General features: G+C 36.1%; 3 protein-coding genes across 3 annotated transcripts in view; all 3 read right to left on the reverse strand.

Moving 5' to 3' along the window:
- LOC125648752 (uncharacterized) overlaps positions 1-21,411 on the reverse strand; it is a 232,079-nt gene that overhangs the window by 40,388 nt on the left and 170,280 nt on the right. The gene's annotated exons all lie outside the window — the stretch shown is intronic.
- On the reverse strand, positions 874-2,451 carry LOC130051467 (uncharacterized). The gene has a single exon (XM_056153420.1). It carries the CDS (start codon positions 2,449-2,451, stop codon positions 874-876), a length of 1,578 nt encoding a protein of 525 aa, XP_056009395.1.
- LOC130046598 (uncharacterized) lies at positions 9,105-13,853 on the reverse strand. The gene is made up of 3 exons (XM_056154726.1): positions 13,781-13,853; positions 12,700-12,831; positions 9,105-9,719 (listed from the first exon to the last, which is right to left on the reverse strand). The coding sequence occupies exons 1-3, from the start codon at positions 13,836-13,838 to the stop codon at positions 9,289-9,291; spliced, it is 621 nt and encodes a 206-aa protein (XP_056010701.1). The 5' UTR covers positions 13,839-13,853; the 3' UTR covers positions 9,105-9,288.

Consider the following 21,411-nt stretch of genomic DNA (forward strand, 5'->3'; position numbering starts at 1 on the left):
CCTGATCCCACCTCTGGTGTGTCCAGGGGTCCGTGTTTGCCCAACTATCTATTTTGTATTGCTTGTAGGAGTTATGAGATTGATCACTGTTCGTTATCTTCACCTTGCATTCTTGTCATGACGAACTTTAAACTTGTGACAAAATCGGTTGAGATAGGCAATACCCATGATGAGTTTTCTCCAATCACCAAAATGATCAAATTTCTTGTTGATGAGGTTAGATGTCGTAATAGTAGCATCAGTTTGTACACAGATGACAGGTCTATCAGTTGGTCGAATTTCTCGATGATTATCTGGTTCTACTAGTGGAAACTGTGTAGGTTCCATTTCAGTGATATCACATAACCATTGTGAACCAATAATCCTGGGTAGCTGCATAATGTTGGTAACATTAGTAATGCATTGAGTACAGGAATGTGCAGGATTTTTCTCGCTGGAGATAAAGTTCCATTGGTTGGCAGAAGATGTTCGTAATATATGGTCAACACGGTTGCTTACATAGGTATAAAACCTACGAGTCATGTTGCTAATGTAACCTAAAACAACTCTGTTATCTGTGTAGTATCTCATGGATTCCAATGGGATATCAAGTTGTACAGAAATGATCTCAGCAAGTTATGTTGCCAAGACAGCACCACACAATTCCAGACGAGGTATGGTATGTCCTTTAAGGGGTGCTAACTTGCTTCTTCCCATGATAAATTGAACGCTGGTTAGGCCGTCACTCACAGTTCTGAGATATGCTGATGCTGCTATTGCCTTTTCAGAAGCATCTGAGAATATGTGTCCTTCTTACGTCTGGGCTAGGTTGACAGAGGTGTGAGACATCATACGAGGAATGGCGATATCACTTAAACCACGAAGAGACGACTGTCACTCTTTCCACTTGAGAATATTGTTTTCAGGTACAGGTTCATCCCAGTCGACTCCTTCAGGTGTACATTCTCGTAGAAGAATTTTGCCACTTATTGTGATTGGTGATATAAAACCTATTGGGTCAAACAAGCTATTAACGGTCGAAAGTAGACCACGACGAGTAAACGGTTTCTCTTCAGTAGGCATCATAAACACAAAGGTATCATTTTCCAAACTCCAACACAGTCCTAGGGATCTGTGAATTGTGTCATCACTATTTATTTCTCTAAGTAGTTCTCCATGATCACTGACATCAAATACTTCCATTACAGCTAGTTTGCTAGATGTGATTTTGTGAAGACGTATCTGACCCTCATTTTTCATGGTTGACTGTGTACGCTTCATAAGGCTAATAGCATCAGATTCATTAGATAATGAGATTAAGCCATCATCAACGTAGAAGTTGTGAATCACAAAGTCTTTCACATTAGGATCAGCGTGTTCGACTGTCTTAAAAAGTCCATAAGATGCAATAGCTGGGGATGGGCTATTGCCAAACACATGCGAAGTCATTCTGTACTCTATCATGATGTCATTTGGATTATTTCCTCTGTACCAAAAGAAATGCAGGAAATTACGGTGGGCTCCATTTACACGAAATCGGTAAAACATCACCTCTACATCAGCTGCCATGGCCACTTCGTCCTTCCTAAAGCGAAGTAAGATCCCGAGCAAGCTATTGATCATGTCTGGTACCGAATTAAGGGATATTCCACCATACATAGCTGACGGATCAAAGACGCCTCTGATTTGTGCCGGTTTCCTTGGGTGTCGAATGTCAAACAAAGGTAAGTACCAACAACTAGTTGGTGTTGGGGGCGGTGCAACTTCTGCTGCTCCACTGTTCAGAACTTTCTCCATAAGCTTCACAAACTGTTCATTTTTCTCGGGATCTCTCTGCAGACTAAGAGTGTAGAATCTGAGCTCGACGTAGAGCCTGAGTTCTATTCTTAGGCAAATCAAGATGGTTCTCCCTAAAGGAAAGAGGTGCTGTCCATAGGTCGTCCTGTCCTTAGCGAATGACGTATCCATTAACTTTAGGAAAATCCTGTCTTCTACTGACAAACCAATCCGATCATCGTCAGGGGTTTTCATGAAGACATTGTCACCATGGAAATGAAAGTCACGATTTCCAATGATGTAACTAGAAGCTGACATCTGCTCTTTCACTTCAATATGACTTTTACACAGTTGGCTGCAAGTTACACTTCCATTGTTGAGAATAGACACTTTGTTTACATTCAATGTAGTTCGTTTGTGAAGTCTCCCAAGGCAAATTTCGCCAATAATTGCCCAACCAAGACCAGTTCTTTGCGCAAATGGTTGTCCACGAGGTCCAGTGATTTGTTCTTTAATGTGATGGGCTTCAATTAAGTCTCTACCAATGATAAGTGGTATCGTTGCATTCCCATCAAACTCTGGAATGCTTGGTGCAATCATACGTAGATGCGGGTAACTCATTTCAACTTCCGGTGTAGGAATTTCGGACATTTCATTGGGGATGTCATCACATTCCATTAGAAGAGGAAAATACATTGTTACAGATGTGTCAAATGAACGCATTTTCAGTCCTAACACCTGCCGACCGTTGAGAGCCGTTTTCCCGAACAAGTTGTGAGAGTGTAATGAATTGGTAAGGAAGTAATGTTCAAGGCATTGAATAACTCTGGAGATGCAAGAGACTGGTTGCACTGATCATCCACAATTGTGTAAACACGATGCATATGGTTTGGATTGTTTGGATGATATATATCGACAAGAAAAGTTTTGCTGCATGATCTTCCTTGAAAAGGATCACCAAAGAAAGTGGTACACTTTGCACTGGTGTTTGTGAGAGTTGTGGATACAGGTGATACTGTTTCTGCGTCCAACTTCATGGTCCGTCAAGTAGAAGAGCCATACGCTTTCTCCCCGCCATGCAAGCTTGGACTCGCTGACGAAACTTTGTCGAGATGTAATGCTGAAGGGTGATTACGACTTCCACAAACTGTACATTGAATTTTCACTTGACAGTCTTTTGCTAAATGTCGAGTTGAGATACAACATCTTGTTCAAATGTTTTTACTTTGTAGAAAATTATTTCGTTCTGACCAAGTTTTTGCACGAAAGGCTTTACAGGCTGTGGCTTGCCTTGTGATAAGGACAACAAACGTTGTTGTTGTTGTAATCCGTTACATCAGATTTTTTGGAATTCACTGGGCGTTTTTGAGTGGACTGTTTACTACCAATGAATGAAAATGTTGTGTCATTTCTAACTTCACTATTATCCCTAATGTCACAAAAAATGAAAAAGGCGGAAAAGGAACACCGTTTAATTTCTTGTAAGCAGACGCTTTAGTGATCCATTCTCCTGCAGGTGATATGGTAATTTACTAACAATGGGATCCACTCCTATTGATGAGTTGAAGTATGCCAAGCTAGTTGAGAATGCAGAATTTGTCATCAGTGATTCTATCTTGATCAGAATGTTCAGCAAATCATATAGCCGTTTGTTTTCTGATGATATCATAGGTCGAAAGTTTTCAAGCTGTTGGCGTATAGAGGCTTCCAACATCTCAGGTCTCCCGTATATTTGGTCCAGTCTTTCCCAGATAACTTTCAATGCATGATCAGATTTTCCAGGATTTGCATTACGGATGCCACTGGCGGTAAGTTTAGAATTACCAGTAAGTCTGTTTAACAGTAAGTCAAGTTCTTCAAACTTCGATACTTTCAGTTCACTGATGATATTCGTGAAGGTTAATTTCCAGGCATTGTACGACTCAGGAGTGTCGTCAAAGTTCGAGAAACGTTCCGGAAGAAGTTGCTTTTTCATTAGAAATAACGTCATGTCAGACATCATGTTGTGAGATTCTGAAGTGGGTTGAATGTTAGAGGTCATATCAACGTAAGCTGAAGGAATGTTTTGAACATATTTCTTGGTACGTTCACTAGGACTTTCTTTCTCAATGTGATCAAGGTCCTGCTCAAGATCATCTTCACTAGAACAATCTACATTATGTTCCTGCTTTAACAAGTTTAAGTCAATATCTAATTCACTTCTTTTCCTGTTCACTTCAGCTCTTCTAATTGATTCATCTTCTTCAAGACGAAGTTTCTCCTTTCTTAACTCTGCCTCCTTTCTTATAATTTCTAACTTCCGTTCTTCTCTTCTTTTCTTTTCTGTGTTGGGTCTTGATATCTGTGATGGAGTTTCTAAGAGTTCCAGTTTCACAGCTTTAATATTATCCAAGGCCTTATCAACAACTAACTTTCCAATTTTTCAAAGTCATCTGTACATATCTTATGTTCAGATTTAACTTGTTCATTTCTCGAATGTCTTTGGAGAAAAATAGTATACTGTTGTACACTAGTATGAAATTCATTAAATGAACTCTCTATGTCACTCTGTAGTTTCTGAAAATCTTCAATGTTCCGATCACATTTTTTCACACGAAGGATACCTGTCTCTACATTTCTCCAGTTTTCAAATATAGGTGGTTTTTTTTTTATATTTTGAGCATTCATCCCCAAATGCCAAGAATCCCTTTTCACTGTGACGAATTTCACGTTTTTCAACAAGTGTAGATTTAATCTTGTCTACAGAATCATCTCCATTCTGTTGTAAGGATTGTCCTCCAGAAGCTTGAACCTTATTCATAACTTTTAAATGGTGAATGATAGGCCTCTCATATATCACATACACATTCCTTGTGACAAGACCACCTTTGGTATCAAAATGTTTAACATTGTAACCTTTTAAAACTGTTTGGTCCATATTTTATATTTTTTTTATAGAAATACTTTAAAGGGGCATTAGGGCATCCGTGGCTGAGTGGTTAGAGCATTGCTCTCAAAATCACACGGTCTCTCACCTCTGTCGGCGCGGGTTCGAATCCCGCTCGCGCCGGTAAGTGAGAAAGTTACCCAGTTTACTTTCGGAAGGTCGGTGGTTTCTTCCCAGGTACATTGTATCTAGGTTCTCTCTTCCACCAATAAAAACTGGGCGCCACCAGATAACTGAAAAATTGTTGAGTGTGGCGGAAAACATCAATCAATCAATCAATTAAAGGGGGTATTAGCTTTCATTTTGTTACCAAAAATTGAATTCAATGAAAATTTCAATATATTATATGTTTCAGTAATAAAACCAATATTTAATTATTTCAAACACTTTTTAACCTCAAAGCATGCACATCAATAGGTAATTTTTGTGATTAAAGAATTATTGTTTTGCAAGACAATAATTCTTCCTAATGTATTTCTTTACGCTAGAAGCGGTTGTCTAACGTAGTTCTATTAGGTTTCTCTTGTTTTTGTACAAATTATTGTTTTGTTAGTCATTCATATATATTCCTATGCCGTTGGGAAATTTTGAGATTAAAAGGTTGACATCACTTTCACAGCTAATTCCCCTTTAAGGTAACTCCATACTCGCAGTTTTATCTGATACAAGTTTTAAAAGTGTATTTATTTCCATTTATTAGAGTTAAAACTAACAAATTATCAAATAAAATATATAGGTCATCACACTTTTTAAGATGCGAGACATACATAAACAAAATCATATATCACCGTCAGAAAATTGCAATTTTCCTTAAACTTCATAAAAACTGGTAACATATACAAATTCATCTACACGCGGTATGTCTTTATACTATTATGTACTGAACCAATCAGTTCCCAAAAGCCTTTATTTCAGTTTATTAACTTAATCAGCACATAGCACATCACAGGCAATTATAATTTTAGGGTTCGAATTTACTATCAAAAGAGTCTTCAATAGTATATACGAACCCAAACGATACAAATACTTATCATTTCCATTAGTGGAGCTCTTCAAATTAAAGGCGCGTAAACCACGACATTGATTAAAATTCTAAAGGCAAATTTAGGAATTGATTATTCTTACAAGAAAACAGACGAACTTATTAAACTACGTGAAGGAGTGCTGGTACTAAATCTGCCAAACCTGACCGATATAAAGCATCAATCGCAAGAAGAACTGTGAAGGGAAAAACCAATATGCACATCCGACACAATAACTTTTCTTGTAATTAATGGGATTCATATGTTATCAAAATTATTCTGTCAGACTATGAAGACATTCTATTTTATCATACAATTTGGACAGGTTCATATGGAATGGACTTTGTAATCGTTCATGTACCCCTCCCCCTCCCTCTCTCTCTCTATTTTCCAATATTTTAGAATAAGTTATATATCTGCCAAACTGCATTCTTTTAGACGTTTATAACACTAATTAACACAACAAATGCGTTTCCAAACTGCATCTAAGCTATTTTGAAAATTACAAAATATTGATTGACTTAGGACAGAGAACATCGTTGTTTGGAATTTTTGAAATACACCAGTAGAGTTTAAAAAACATGTAACATCCTTGATAAATTAGTGTTAGAATATTTAAAAAATGCAGTTTGACTAATGGCTATTTTATTTAAGAATCCGCCATGTACTTTAACTTAAAAAGGGGGGTGTTATGAACGTTTCGTTTATGTCCCAGTAATCTCGCACTTGCTCGTGAGACTTGTGCATTTTCTTACCAATGACGCACAAGAGTCATCAAAGCGCGAGAACTCTAATGAGCTGGTAATGAGAAGTATTGCCTGTGATTTGAATATCATAACCCTCGTAAAGAATGATTGTATGTCGATCGCTTAAAAAGATAGAAAAGCTACCAAAGGTTTTTGAAGAAATCAGTATTAAATATGTTTTGTGAATTAACCTTTAGAAGATAATTTGAATTGAACAGGAATTCCATTTATCAATTATTATCTGTTGTTTTAACAGCCTACAATTTATATATCAGATAATGTGTGGTATCAATTCAGAGTGCATAATATGCTTCAAGGTTGAATTTCACTGTCCGACGGGTGTATGTTGTACCGTTTGCAGTCCTCTTGGTTTTAATTCACGCCCAATTCTTGAATGTACATGTAACATGCGAAGTACCTATCGACATGTTCTCTTTTTCGACCTGAGATTCTCGCATTACTTTTTTTTAATTTGCTTTTAAACTGAACTAAACTTAATATACCATATTTGTAGTTCTTCATTATAATTTCCTTTACAAAGTCACCTGTACCGATAGAAAATAAAAGCGAAGAAAAATATTGTTAAACTTTACAACCATTATCTCGCATCCAATGTAATGAAGATACTCTTGGACAGGGAGAAGTATCGCCGCCTAGCGGGAAACAGGGGATCGCAAATCACTACTATCTCTCATTGGTGGAAAATGATTTCTCAATGTATAGAAAATGCAAGGCATCCAGAAAATATTTTATTCCTGAACAAACTCTCAGAAGCAGTGAAGAAGAGGAGGCAAGACGAGTAAAACATTCAGCTACAGGTGTTGGGTGTGGATATACAGGTTTTGGGTGTGGATATACAGGTGTTGGGTGTGGATACACACCCGCTAAGGTCAGGAATCTGGACACAAGAGTATACTGTTATGCTAGGAAATCGAGACCAAGATCACCCACTTCCTCTTCAGTCGCTAAAATCCGTTATGGGCCGATGGTCTATTTTAATTGATTAATTGATGTTTTCCGCCACACTCAACAATTCTTCAGTTATTTGGTGGCGCCCAGTTTTCATTGGTGGAAGAGAGAACTCAGATACAATGTACCTGGAAAGAGACCACCGATCTTCCGAAAGTAAACTGGGAAACTTTCTCACTTACCGGCACGAGCGTGATTCGAACACGCGCCGACCAGAGGTGAGAGGCTGTGTGATATTGAGTGCGATACTCTAACCACTCGGCTACTGAGGCCCCGCGTCTAATTTAACCATTCGGCTTCGTAAAACAATATCTGAGCTAGGAGCATAATGTACGTCATGGATGAGAATTGAAAAGTACTTCAAGGAACTTGAGGACATTCTCAACAAATATGATTTACGAGACAAGCCAAAATGTATCTAAAATGTTGGTGATGAGGAAATTCAACTCAAACAACTCACCTCTTCCTTTAGCTTAAATGGAAAATAACAGACCAATTCACCTGTAACAATTTCCTTCGATATTATGATTTAAAACTATATCATTAAACTATAAAAACGAGCGCTGATTATTGATGTATTTTTTTTTATTCATCAAGACATTATAGACAGTTGCTTTTTCAACAAAAATAAAAATGGGAAATATTCGTATCTAGTGATTAGCCATCCAAAAATCACTTAGCTAAACACTACTCTGATTCCACGCACAAGTACTCTGAAATTGAAATAAAAAACATCCTGGATCAAGTTCCTTACTTACAATATATTCGTAGTCTTTGATGATCAGGTCTTACAACAGTCTGTTGGAATTTCCATAAACACAACTTGCGCTCCTTTGTCAGCTGGCCCCTTTTTATATTCTTTTGAAGCAGAGTTTATTCAAAAGCGTCTACGCGACTAGACAAAATCTCTTGCTGTGGCCTTTTACATGACATTTAGATATACATGTATCGACGATGTTTTGTCTATTAACAATAATCATTTTCATTCTGTTGTCGATTTGATATTTCCCTGTGAACTCGAGATAAAAGACACCAGAGTCCTCCACATCTGCTTAGAACTTGGATATTTTATTGAAAATGAATATTAACGGCAAACTAACAACTGAACTATATGACAAACGGGATGATTTCAGCTTCTCCATCGTCAACTTCCCATATTTATGTTGCAATATAATTCTATTATCACCTGCACATGGTTTTTATATCTCTCAACTGATTCGATACGCAAGAGCTTGTTCTGCGTATGATCAGTTTTTAAATCGAGGCAGGCTACTGACAAACAAGATGATCTTGCAGGGGTTTCAACAGTCTCGTTTAAAGTCAGCATTTTGCAAATTGTATGGTCGTTATAATGATCTAGTTTGCCAATACTACATGTACAACCTATCATTGGGTCAAATGCTGTCTGACGTATTTCATATTGATTCTTAGGCCGTTCTTGGCATACTGATTTTGTCTACAGATGATCAAGATATAGGGCTCATGGCGGGTGTGACCGGTCGGCAGGGAATGCGTACTCCTCTTAGGCACCTCATCCTACATGTCGTATATCCAGGGGTTCCTGTTTGCCCAGTTCATTATTTTGCATTCCTTATAGGAGTTATGAGATTGATCACTGCTCGTTATTTTCACCTTTCATGCCTCATAGGATATGCTTTATATGATACAAACAAGACATAGTTCAGGAATTATAATTATCTTTTATTAAACTAATATTGATAATAGTATCCTATGGTCCTAAATATATTTAACATATCATTAAGTGCTGCTCACTACCTCAGAATACATCGTGACAGAATATTTACTTCTGTAGTTTAGTTACTTCCGTTATATTGACTATTCTTATACATGTACTTAAGACACTGGTTGGCTAGTTCTTTACATTGCTGATTTCATTGTATATTCCTCTTTGCTCTGGGTCAGAAGTAACGGACAGATGTCTTGGTTTTTGTTCACGATTTCTGTACATTTTGGACCAAATCTGGTATTCCACGGCAACAATCAACAGAACTGACACCGAGGTTCCGAAGAACGTAATAAGAATGACTGACACATAGTTTGTATGTCTGTGTTTCCTTGGCTTTTCATAAAAACCGTCTTCGGATTTTATGTTACGATCAGAGTTCCTGAGGTTGGGTTTTACCTCCTCTCTTCTGCCTTTGGTAAAATCAGTGGTTGGAAAGTTAGTAAGCAGAATACCAGAATCCTCATTAATTGTGCTGTCCTTGTTATTACTATGACCTCTGGGTTGAAAAGAGTTTCCTAATTGCGTGGTCAAAATTGTAGAATCTTTAGCCTCAACTGCAAAAGGATAATAAATGTGTTATTAAAGTACTTTAAATTGTAATTATTGATTGATTGATTGATGTTTTTCGCCACACTCAACAATTTTTCAGTTATCTGGTGGCGCCCAGTTTTTATTGGTGGAATAGAGAACCCAGATACAATGTACCTGGGAAGAGACCACCGACCTTCCGAAAGTAAACTGGGAAACTTTCTCACTTACCGGCGAGAGCGGGATTCGAGCCCTCGCCGACAGAGGTGAGATGCGGCGTGATTTTTGAGCGCGGTGCTCTAACCACTCGTCTACGGAGGCCCAAATGTAATTAAATTACATGTGTAGTATATGTAGGATATATAATCGTAATGTGATAATGGGCTCATATCCTTAAATTGTTTTTCTACCACATTTTCCATATCATTTGTTCAAAGTAAATGTGTTTCCCCATTCAAAGAAATCTCTCTCCTAGCTTATTCCAGAATGCGTCACCTTTGCTAAAAATCTCCAGGGCGAAGCTCCTGACATTTTGATCTACACATAATTTTTTTAATGTTCTGTGTGTATACAAAAGAGAGAGAGAGAGATAGAGAAAATGTGGTTTTATATATGTGGACAGGAATATACCATACCTCAGCTTCTATGATTACCACTTACAATGTAGGCTTGTAATGTTTACAGTCATTGTGGGTGTATGAGATAATCCATGATCAAGAAATAGTTTTGCCCAGACCGGTGCTGTGTATTATATATATATATATATATATATATATATATATATATATATAAAGCACAGAAAATTTCACTTTATTTGGATACCCACTTCCGCACCATTAACTTGCCTAGATGGTCGAGCGGTCTAGCGCGCTGGTTACATGCTGCTAGGAGATTTGGTTCCGCAGGTCGTGAGTTCAACCCCGGGTAGGGGCGGAAGTGAGTATCCAAATAAAGTGAAATTTTCTGTGCTTTATATTAATTATTTCTTCACTTAGGGCAGGTATGGTCATTTAAGAGTTGATTGCTATTTCTGTGCTTTATATATATCAATAATCAACGAGGAAGGAGGAAATTAATTGGTCTCTAAATGTATGGAACTTGTACAGAATACAATTAAAATCACCTTAATTACGATACAAAACGAGAAATACCTTCATAAATCATCTATACGATTCTTCACTGCATGTACGTCTCGATTGGTATTTAATGTGTTTTGCAAAGTGAGTTATTGATTTTTCTCATTGAAAATACTTCCCATGTGTTTAATTTAACTAGAAAGAGTGCTAAATCTATAAGGACGGTAAGTGCTCATTATACAGTGGAGCCTCGGTAATCCGGACGCCATTAATCCGGACGCTTCACCTTCCGGACGATTTTTCTAGGGAACGGAATTTTTATACGTTATTTTGCATCATTAATCCGGAAATTCGCGTTCCGGATCCGGACGGTCACTTTTTACTACAAAACGTTATAATGCATTGAAAATTGTACCGTTAATCCGGACGGTAATTTTGTTTAGGGAAGGTCTGTGTCGGACAATTTTAGCAAGGCGTAAATTATAAAGAAAACAAGCCAAACTGTCTAATTGAAGCGATTACCTGTACCCTGTCAACACCTCCCTCCAATTAGATTGTGTGTGATGATAGGTCCGTTAGGTGGCACGTGCCGATCGAGACATTGTATTGCCAATTTTCGCACATAAGATCTTTATTGCGTGTAGTGTTGAATTTTGTAAATAAATCTGTAGCATATTAATTTATAGTCTTGATCAATACCTTAATAGTATTAATAAATTAAACATCATGCTGTCATGATAATTTTTTAACTGCTACACATTTCAGTTGTACTGATTCGTAAATTGATATCGGCTTATTCAAATCTAAAGAGTGTAGATTATACTTCTAGATTCTGGATTTTATACTGTTGATTGGCGTGAAATATACATGTATGTTCATGCACATGTAGTATAAGTTTTTAACGTTTAGAATGTCACGTATGTAGAATGTACCTGTGTACGATTGATTCTTGTTACGATATTGTAGCGCTTTATTGCTTTCGAATTTTTAAACTCTGGGTAGAAGTGAGAAAATTACCATTTTAAGGAAAATGACAATTAAATTTTGTATGTACCCGTAATGTTAGTTTCACCCGAGTTTTGTTCCGTTATTATCGCATCATGAAAATAATAGATGCGCGTGGCTAGATCAAAGCAGTAGTAGGTCTTGATATTACGAGCTTAAATGATTTTTGTTCTCCCGATATTGTCTTGGATAATTATAGAACAAGAAATATAAACTCTGGCAGATTGAATTTTGGTTAAAGAATGTTGTCAACTGACATGATAATCACGAAATAAATTTTTATATGAAGTTTGGACGATGAAGATTGTTTTAACAGACCGCCGAACCCGAGAATCGTGACATATGGAAATTACAGGCCTCTTTAAGAAGTAAAAGTGTGATGAAATATTTGAAGTGTAAATGATTATGTTAGTTACTACTGATTAATTTACATATAGTTACATACAGTGCTTCATTATTTGTTTTAGTGCATACGGTACACAGTTTTGTATATTTATTTGTAGGGTTCATATATACGTACAATGTAAGCACAGACAAATACGCTGAACACGTACATTGAATTTTAGTGCTTTGAAATACATGTAAATACATCATAATTTATTTACTAATGCAAATTGTCAAATCCAATGATAGAATGTGTTTAATTCACTATGCATCAATAAAGTAGGCATATATTAGTTACTTATGTAAAGATAGAAAATATGCGATTCAATTATCCGGACGCTTCATTTATCCGGACGATTTTGCTGGGAACCAAAGAGTCCGGATTAACGAGGCTCCACTGTAAATGGATTTTTGTTAAAGATGTGTACTTTCAGTTCACCAGAGTCTACATCACAGAATGTGATGGAAGTTCTATTAAAAACTGACCAACAAAAATATATCCACTATTTTGATTGTTTGCACAACTTGTATTTTTCATTACCTGATATACACGCTGTAGAGATATTACAGATCTCTCGTGAACAGTTACAGACTCCGTCCAAACAACGACGACCAAATGATGGATAAGGGCACTTGTAGATACATTCTGGTCCATAGCAACCCAACGGACAATCTGAAATAGACAATTTTCAAACATTCCTTAGATTTAGACGGTTAAAAATAACAACAAATGGCTTCTTGTAGTAACATGCAATTGTTCGTAGTAGCTAAACGGAACAATTTGCCAAAATCAGTATTGATCTCTGTTCGTTATCTTCATCTTTCATGGAAAGCACGGCCTACACTTACCATGAAACACGTCCGAAATATTTGTATCAGACGCTAACTTAGAATATAAGGACACTTGAATCTTCTGTTGTTGACCATAACGATTTTTGTGACCTTGGATGGTGGTCTTCTGAGAAATATATAGTTTACTGATTAATATAATTATGTTGACGATATTTGTCCAGCCGTTTGAAAGACCACTCGAGAATTTTTCATATCATACAGGTGGTGACTTCATTAGCTGTATTTAGTATAGAAACAAGAAAAGAAATTACTTCACTTTCGGTTGTTAAAACAGAAGTCATTCGCTCCGCCGAGCTTGAAAAATCCACTCATTCATAGCATAATCAATATATACTGATTGTTAACGTTTAATACTAGGGTGACCGTTAAGGACTACAATTCTCTTGTTATACTGTTATACACTTTGTTGTACCGGTAGCTAAGTGGTTGAGTGTTTACTTCGTAACTGGGAGGTCGTGAGATCGAGCCCTACACGTGCCGTAGTCGCATCAACTTATGATAGTAGTGATTGCTCATTCTCCTAACACTCGGAATTTTAAAGTGAGAAACACGGGTCTTTCAGGTAAGACCTTAAAAACTGAGGTCCCGTGTTGCGGCAGGCACTGGCATTTTAAAGAGTCCTCATTGTTACTGCCATAAACGCTAAGCATAGGTCGCTTGTGGTGACGTCTTAATATGAGTGAAAAATTCTAGACGTGACAAACAATTAAAATATAATCTTATAACATATATCATATGATAATGTACAAATAGAACGTAAAGTAACATACCAACACACCTCCCGGTATCTTTCAACCACATGAAATCAGGTCTACATTTTGGAAGCATTTGGTTCTTCCTTGAAATAACATGATATACTTTGTTAAAGGAGATCTTGTAACATTATAAAGTACTATTGGGTAATTTAAGTATGAATTCATATACAACAAAGACTTGCGTATATGTTGTGGGTGGAAAATAAGCCTGAATGAGAAGATGAATCAGTAGACGTGTTACCATATCTGGAAAATACTCTGAAAATAAATTCACTATTGATCTGGATACCAATGTAAGAAGTATCTGTATGGCATGTGTTTAAGGAGAATTCTTCATCACGTGCGGTTTGATATGATCACAACAAAGGAAACATAAATATAATAGAACTTGCTTTACATCATGCGACCAATATGGTTTTTCATGGTAACTATATTGTCACAATTTGACTAGAATGATGATGTCACAATAAAAAAAATAAAGACTGCTTGAATATAGAAGAACCGATTTCATTAACACATAAGAGGTGGAATATGAATCGTATTCCTCCTCACCGAATCGTTTTCCTGGACGATAAGACGTATACGCTATGAAAATTTTCGCTAGCAACATTCCATTGGGGTTAATAGTACATGCATGCTGCCACTCTGTTTCGTTTTATTATAGAATAATGGATAATTATACGACATAATTATTTATTCAGTGCATTTTATTGAAACTTATTCAAACGTTCGAATTTTTATATGAAGTTATACTTAGAAATGATATATATTGTATCAAAGTAATTGTAGAACGAAGTTTGTAAAAGCCATTTCCTCATTAATGCTATGCATTTGTGAACAATGTACGTATTAATGATAAATCTTGATATAGTACGTCTATTTTAACGCGCACCCTTTTTTGATGGCAGACAACTGTTTATGGCATTTTTGTCTGTTTTGGAATTGTATTGGGTTTATGAGGGGTCAACCTAAGATACATATATACTGTACAATTCTTATGACCCCCCTTTTTCCTATGTACATCTTGTTGCAATGCCATTATGGTGCGGGGGGTAAGATTGTACCTAAAATGTGTAATACTCTTTATTTAAGTCCCCCTTTCTGATCCCTATTTTTTTTTACATGTTAACTATATTTTACTACTTTTCGTTATTTACTTTTCACTTCTACGTGGTGTTACGTGTTGTTTGGCTGCTTTTAACAAAAAACAAGTTCAGTCGCTTGGCAAGAGAAATAAGGAACATAAATGTAGGTATGATCAATGTAGTACGTCTACTTTAGCGGTTGGAAATTCCAACAGAAATGAATGTAGAATGTAAATACGTCTATACATAAGAAATACATTTCGTTTTGAAAATACCTGAGGGTATGAACTGCCAACGCTTCACGCCGCAATACTTTCCATGAATCACTAAGCGTCGCAGTTTATTCTTTTATGCATTTTCATAAATGAAATTCATTTCTTAAATGAATACCATTTTTATCAACTGTCTCCTGATATGAAACAGTTGGAAAGATATAAATGCAGATCACTTTACGACTATCCTGCATCATATATACTAAATCTCTTTCTCGGTTCTAAATATTTATATATATTTGGAACGGTACGATAATGTGAAGTAAAGTAAACTATTCCTAAATGCAGGGAAAATGTGAAATGCTAGGAACTCTTCTTTACAGATTGATTTGGATTACTGATTAAACCATTTACCTGATTAACATCCAGGATTCACAGCGGGTGTGACCTGTCAACTGTGGAGGTTTACTTCTCCTTGGCACCTGCTATCACCATAGGCCCGTGTTTGCCCTGCTCTCAATTCGGGGTATTTTTTCTTGAAAGGATTTATGAGATCGATCACTGTACGTTATTTCATCTTCTCGTTCCAATATGCACATGCATGACTCTGGGTCGGAAATGCCTTGAGTTTTCTTGATGCTCTTAAACTAAATTTGGTAATATATAGCAACAACTGACGACAAACATTTCAAAGGTTCCAACAAACGGTACAAGAAAAGATGATACATATACTTAGCAAAACAGAAACTTGTTAAATCAGTTCAATTTGTTGTTAGTTGTTAACTTATCAAAAGACATACATGTAATCACAGGAAATTTTAGTGGTAATGACAAGATACCATTCTCTTTCATGATAATATACATAAAGATAAATTCAATGTGCACTAACCATGATAAAAAAAATTAAAACAGCGCCAAGCATGACCTATATCTACACTTAACACTGTGACACAGAGAGGCCATGTAAGAACACATCCTTGAAAGTCATTCCATTCTTATTCCAGTATCTTTATCAGTTCCTTCAGAGTTTGCGTCTGACTTCCTGAGCTATGGTCCCTGCCAGAAATAACGTGCATTGCAACAGAAAACAAAGGCAGAGCATTTGTGGTTGGTATTTGTTTTACGAGAATTTTTCACTCATATCAAGACGTTACCAGCTGTAGGTGAGGTACCACAAATTTAGAAGCATGCTTAACATTTAGGGCCGTGCCTGTGTCTTATTTGTGTTTGTAAGAGCAGACACACAACGTTGTGAATGCGAGATGTAAAGTCAAAGCAGTTAGTATGGACAAAGTTAATAATATCGATCAGGATCAATAATATACAACCAGATAGCTCTAGGTACTCGGTAAAGAAAAGATTAATGTAAATAATTTAAGAGAATTTGAATTCAAAAGCATTTTTTTCTTTAAATAAACTATGAAAGTTCTTTTCTTATTATTGATGAACAACATAATTGATTTAAGATACCATGTACTTACCGAAGTTACTATATTTCAAAACCATATACCGCACCATATCGGTTTTAAATACCTCTCTAAAATATATGAGTCAGCGACTCCGAAATGTTCGTGTGGTCTTTGAGCGTCAAAGAACGGTGTTGGGGTATATATGCTAATGAGAGCAAGCGACAATAGTCCAACATATAATAAAAGTGCATGCATTTATGTGTCATGGTATTTAAAGCATGAACTTCATCTATTGCATTCACAAAAGGGCTAATAAAGTCGGCACCGTTGAAGAAGCATGTTTCTGCACTCCAATAGGCTATGCGTTATGCATGGTACATGTAAATACAATGTAGGATTACGAAATTTACAAAGAAAAATAATTAACACATGAACACTGATACCTTGCAATCCCCTCATGATATTGTTAAATACCTTTATAATTTGTACAACTATTGTTTCGCAGCCTTTGATGTACATTATCTTCGGATTTCTTCTCATAATCAGAGTTCCTCTGATTGGGTTTCAGCTCCTCTTTTCCTGTTTCACTAAAATCAGTGGTTTGAAAATTGGTTACTGAATTCTCATTAATCGCGTTGTCCTTGCCATTATTATGATCCCCAGTGTAGAAAGCGTTTCCCGTTGATGTGGACAATATAGTAGCATGTTTCAGCTGAACTGCAAAAAGTAAATAAACCGTCACAGAAGTTTCCCAAACGTCCCCCATCTCATAAGTGGTGCTTTTTGTTTATTTAAGTCGAATTAAATCCTTCACGCATAACACATGTATATATTGCAAGCTAACGTTACAAGTCTTGATATATAGAGATTTTAATGAAAAATTAGAAAATAAGAGTAAGTGAAAAATAGGAGGTCAAAGAACGTACGTGTATACACGTGTATGCATATGTACCTCTGCAAACGAATTATCTCACATTGTAGGTTTTTGTAGTATGTAAATGTACCTATGATGTCAATATCATTTCACTTCCACTTCTCTCATTCATACGACAGTTACAGGTATTTACATATTAACCAATCAGAATACTGTGCACGTGCTTGTGTAAGTGATTTTGTCGACATTAATTAGAAGAAAGTCTGGAAATATATCCGCAACAAAAATTTCAAAACAATTCATTAAAATTTCAAAAATGCTATAGATCAATATTTAATTTTATATGTTAAAAATACAACGCATTCAACGCTCACAAATTTGACTTAACCTGCCCTGAAAACTTCATTTTATTCGAATCTTTAATCAGAAAGTTATGGCCATTTTAGTACCCCTACAATATGCGTACACATGCGCACATGGATACGACTCAGCACTATTGTGAATGTCATTCAACGGGTATTCGTATCATATACCTATAATAAATTATATAATGTTTCCGTCATTTATTAGGAAGTTATGGTGATTTTATAATTGACGGAAGTCTTGCTTTTAGAGTTTTATTCAATATCAGCTGTTATGACATTATCTTGCATGAAATAAAAAGTGAACTTTTGTTTAATAAATCTTGATTAATGATTTCCCACACATTACTCAATTTCTTCAGAATATCGTTTCATACATGATGACCTTTTTAACGTTGTTCTGGGTGTTTCCATTTTCAAATGGAAAATTTACATATTTTAAATTTACTTAGAAAATATATTCACTTTTAAGAATGCTGCAAAATTAATGCGATATACAATAGATATTAATCTGAGAAAATAGCAAGCTTCTTTAATATTTGCATATTACAGTTGGTTTCAATGTAGTACATGTAGCATTTGTTTATGTATAATGGAATCAAACATATCACGTGAGCAAGTAGTTTACGAAGTTCGCTTTCCGGCATTCATCTGTAGAAAACATTTAGGGGTGGAAGTTCTTTTTTCCAAAGCCCACCCCACCCTCTCTCCCTCTCTCTCTCTCTCTCTCTCTCTCTCTCTCTCTCTCTCTCTCATTTTATAAAGAGTTTGTTATGTAACAAATACATGTATACACATATCTGTGACCATTTTTGCAGTCAGTAATGTTAAATAGTTCTCCTTTTGTGTTATACAGCCACCAATATGTGATAGATAGTGCCAGGGATAATCAGTTTTCGTTAAGTTAGTTTTGCTGTTTTACGGGTAAAGCGTGCGCCGATTGATGATGGGCGTTGAAGCAGACAGGAATTGTTATGTAACAGATATACGCATAACTGTGACCGTGGAGTTTTTTCCAGTCAGTAATGTTAAATAGTTCTCTCTCTCTCTCTCTCTCTCTCTCTCTCTCTCTCTCTCTCTCTCATTTTATAAAGAGTTTGCTAATGCAAGTCTTTAATCCTTTTCCTATTTTTAATATTTGTGTTATACATGTTTTCTTAAAACATTTGTACAAATACATGTATATAATTAAATTCCTGAAAAATTATTTATGAAGCCACCAATATGTGATTGACACTGACAGGGATAATGAATTTTCGTTAAGTTAGATTTGCTGTTTTACGGGTAAAGCGTATTAAATTTTATATACTCATGCATCTATGGCAAACTACCATTGTATTGAATGTATGGTTCAATAAATGTAAAATGAGAAGCTTTTGAAATATGTGACAAGTCGGTTATCTTATAGCATCCTAGTAAAATTCACATTATCAAAGAGATGGGCGGCCCTTCTCTCACTCGTGCGCTCCGCGCACTCGTGACAGAAGACCGCCCATCTCTTTGATAATGTGAATATTACTCGGATGCTAGAAGATAACCATTACTTGACAAACAGATGAATAGTACAGATGAATGGTACATGTGGACACTTTGTGAGATATCTAATGAAAATTTCTTCAGTGAAATTGATGAGAGTTTAGTTTAATCAATAATCAAAAAATTGTATTTGAGAGAGAGAGAGAAAGACAGAGAGAGAGAGAGAGAGAGAGAGAGAGAGAGAGAGTACATGTTAAAGTAATCAAATGTAAATTAGAGAGAGAAATATAATCAAATTTGATTTTATTGATGTTCACTTAAATTTGTTTTAGGGAAATAGCTGCAAAAGACACTGAAATAAACTCAGATTTACCAGTAAAAGCAATTTACGCTTGAGTAACTTTGTGACCTAAATTAAGACCAAATGTGATTCTTGGATGACCAAATTGTAAAGTTTATTGATGCAAGGGGGAGATAACGAACAGTAATCAATCGCATAACTCCCATAAGCAATACAAAATAGATAGTTGGGCAAACACGGACCCCTGAACACACCAGATGTGGGATCAAGTGCCTAGGAGGAATAAGCATCCCTTGTTGGCCGGTCACACCCGCCGTGAACCCTATATCCTTATGAGGTAAACGGAGTTATCCGCAGTCAAAATCAGTGTGCCAAGAACGGGTTAACAATCGGTATGAAACACGTCAGACAGCATATGACCCAATGCGAGTTTGTATTGACGAACTCGATCGTTATAACCATGTTTATAACGGCCAGAGACTTTGCGAAATGCTGACTTCAATCGAGACTGTTGAAACCACTGTACCATCAACTTGTTTGTCAGTAGCTTACCTCGATTTAAATAAAACTGACTATACGCAGAACAAGCTCTTGCATATCGAATCAGTTGAGATATATAAACACCATATGCAGGTGATAATGGAATATTGCTACATAAATATGGGAAGTTGACGATGGAGAAGCTGAAATCATCCCGTTTGTCATACAGTTGAGTTGTCAGTTTGCTGTTAATGTCTACTTTCAATAAAATATCTAAGTATGAAGCAGAAGTGGACGACTCTGTGGTATCCTTTATTTCGAGCTCAAAGGGATATATCAAATCGACATATGAATGAAAGCTATTATTGTTAATAGACAAAAACGTCGTCGATATATCTAAATGTTTTGAAGGCCACAGCGAGAGATTTTTTCTTTTTGAATAAATTCTGCTTCATATGAATATAGAAACAGGTCAGCTAACAAAGGAGCACAATTTGTGCCCATGGGAATTCCAACAGACTGTTGGAAGAGCTGATCACCAAAGATCACGAAGATATTGTCAATGAGGAACTCTAGCATATTTTTTATTTCAACTTCGGAGTACTTGTGCGTGTAATCAGAGTGGTGTTTAACAAAGTAAGTTTTTGAATGACTGATCACTAGATATGAATATGTCCGTTTTTGTTGAAGAAGCAACTGTCTATGATGTCAAAAAGTCTAGTCTTTAATTTATCGTGAGGAATGGTCGTGTATAGTGTTGAAAAGTCATAGGTTTTAATGTTATTGATTTGGGGAAAATTCTGCGATTTCAAGTTTACTAAACGTTCTTTAGAATTTTTTAGAATTCACATTTGATTAACACCACTTCTGGCATATGTAGTTGCACAGTAAGTTTGAAGTTTCTCCTTCACAGCTGTTGATATTTTCGTAAGGAGCAAAGATAGGGGCTTGGTAGAGCAAATACCTGAACCAGCAATGTATCTTTGTTTGTAAGGGTTTTTATGTACTTTAGGAATCCAGTATAGGTACGGTAACTCATATTCATTCGACCCATTGACTGGGATATTAAATGTGTCTAAAACTGAAACATGGTTTTGAGGAATTTCATCTTTTGAAAGGGCAGTTGGAGTATAAGTATGATTACCAAAAGTGGAATTAATGCCAAGTTCGTTTAAAATACAGTTGTAATAATGAGCCTTACAAACAAAGACAATGTTGTTACTAGCTTTGTCAGCTGGAACCAAAACATATTCCTCATGTAACATATTTAATTCTTTTATCACTTCTGGTTTACTAAACACAGAAGGATAGATGGTACGTACTTTTGTTTTCATGTGTCTAATGCGGGATTTTAATATCCCTCTTATGGTTTTAACCCATTCTCACAATGTATGAAGTTCTTCTTTTTCATATTTAGCCCATCGCCTGGCATAATCTTCGACAGAAT

The sequence above is a fragment of the Ostrea edulis genome, chromosome 2 (assembly GCF_947568905.1).
Source record: "Ostrea edulis chromosome 2, xbOstEdul1.1, whole genome shotgun sequence".
NCBI classification, from domain to species: Eukaryota; Metazoa; Mollusca; class Bivalvia; order Ostreida; family Ostreidae; genus Ostrea; species Ostrea edulis.

What these genes read in the sequence shown, in the direction of transcription:
- LOC130051467 (XM_056153420.1), bottom strand. Translation starts at nt 2,451, where the DNA reads ATGTATTTTCCTCTTCTAATGGAATGTGATGACATCCCCAATGAAATG.
- LOC130046598 (XM_056154726.1), bottom strand. Translation starts at nt 13,838, where the DNA reads ATGCTTCCAAAATGTAGACCTGATTTCATGTGGTTGAAAGATACCGGG. An exon ending in AGATACCGGGAGGTGTGTTG is followed by an intron (nt 12,832 to 13,780) that starts GTATGTTACTTT and finishes TGTCTATTTCAG; the next exon opens with ATTGTCCGTTGGGTTGCTAT. An exon ending in CTCTACAGCGTGTATATCAG is followed by an intron (nt 9,720 to 12,699) that starts GTAATGAAAAAT and finishes ATCCTTTTGCAG; the next exon opens with TTGAGGCTAAAGATTCTACA.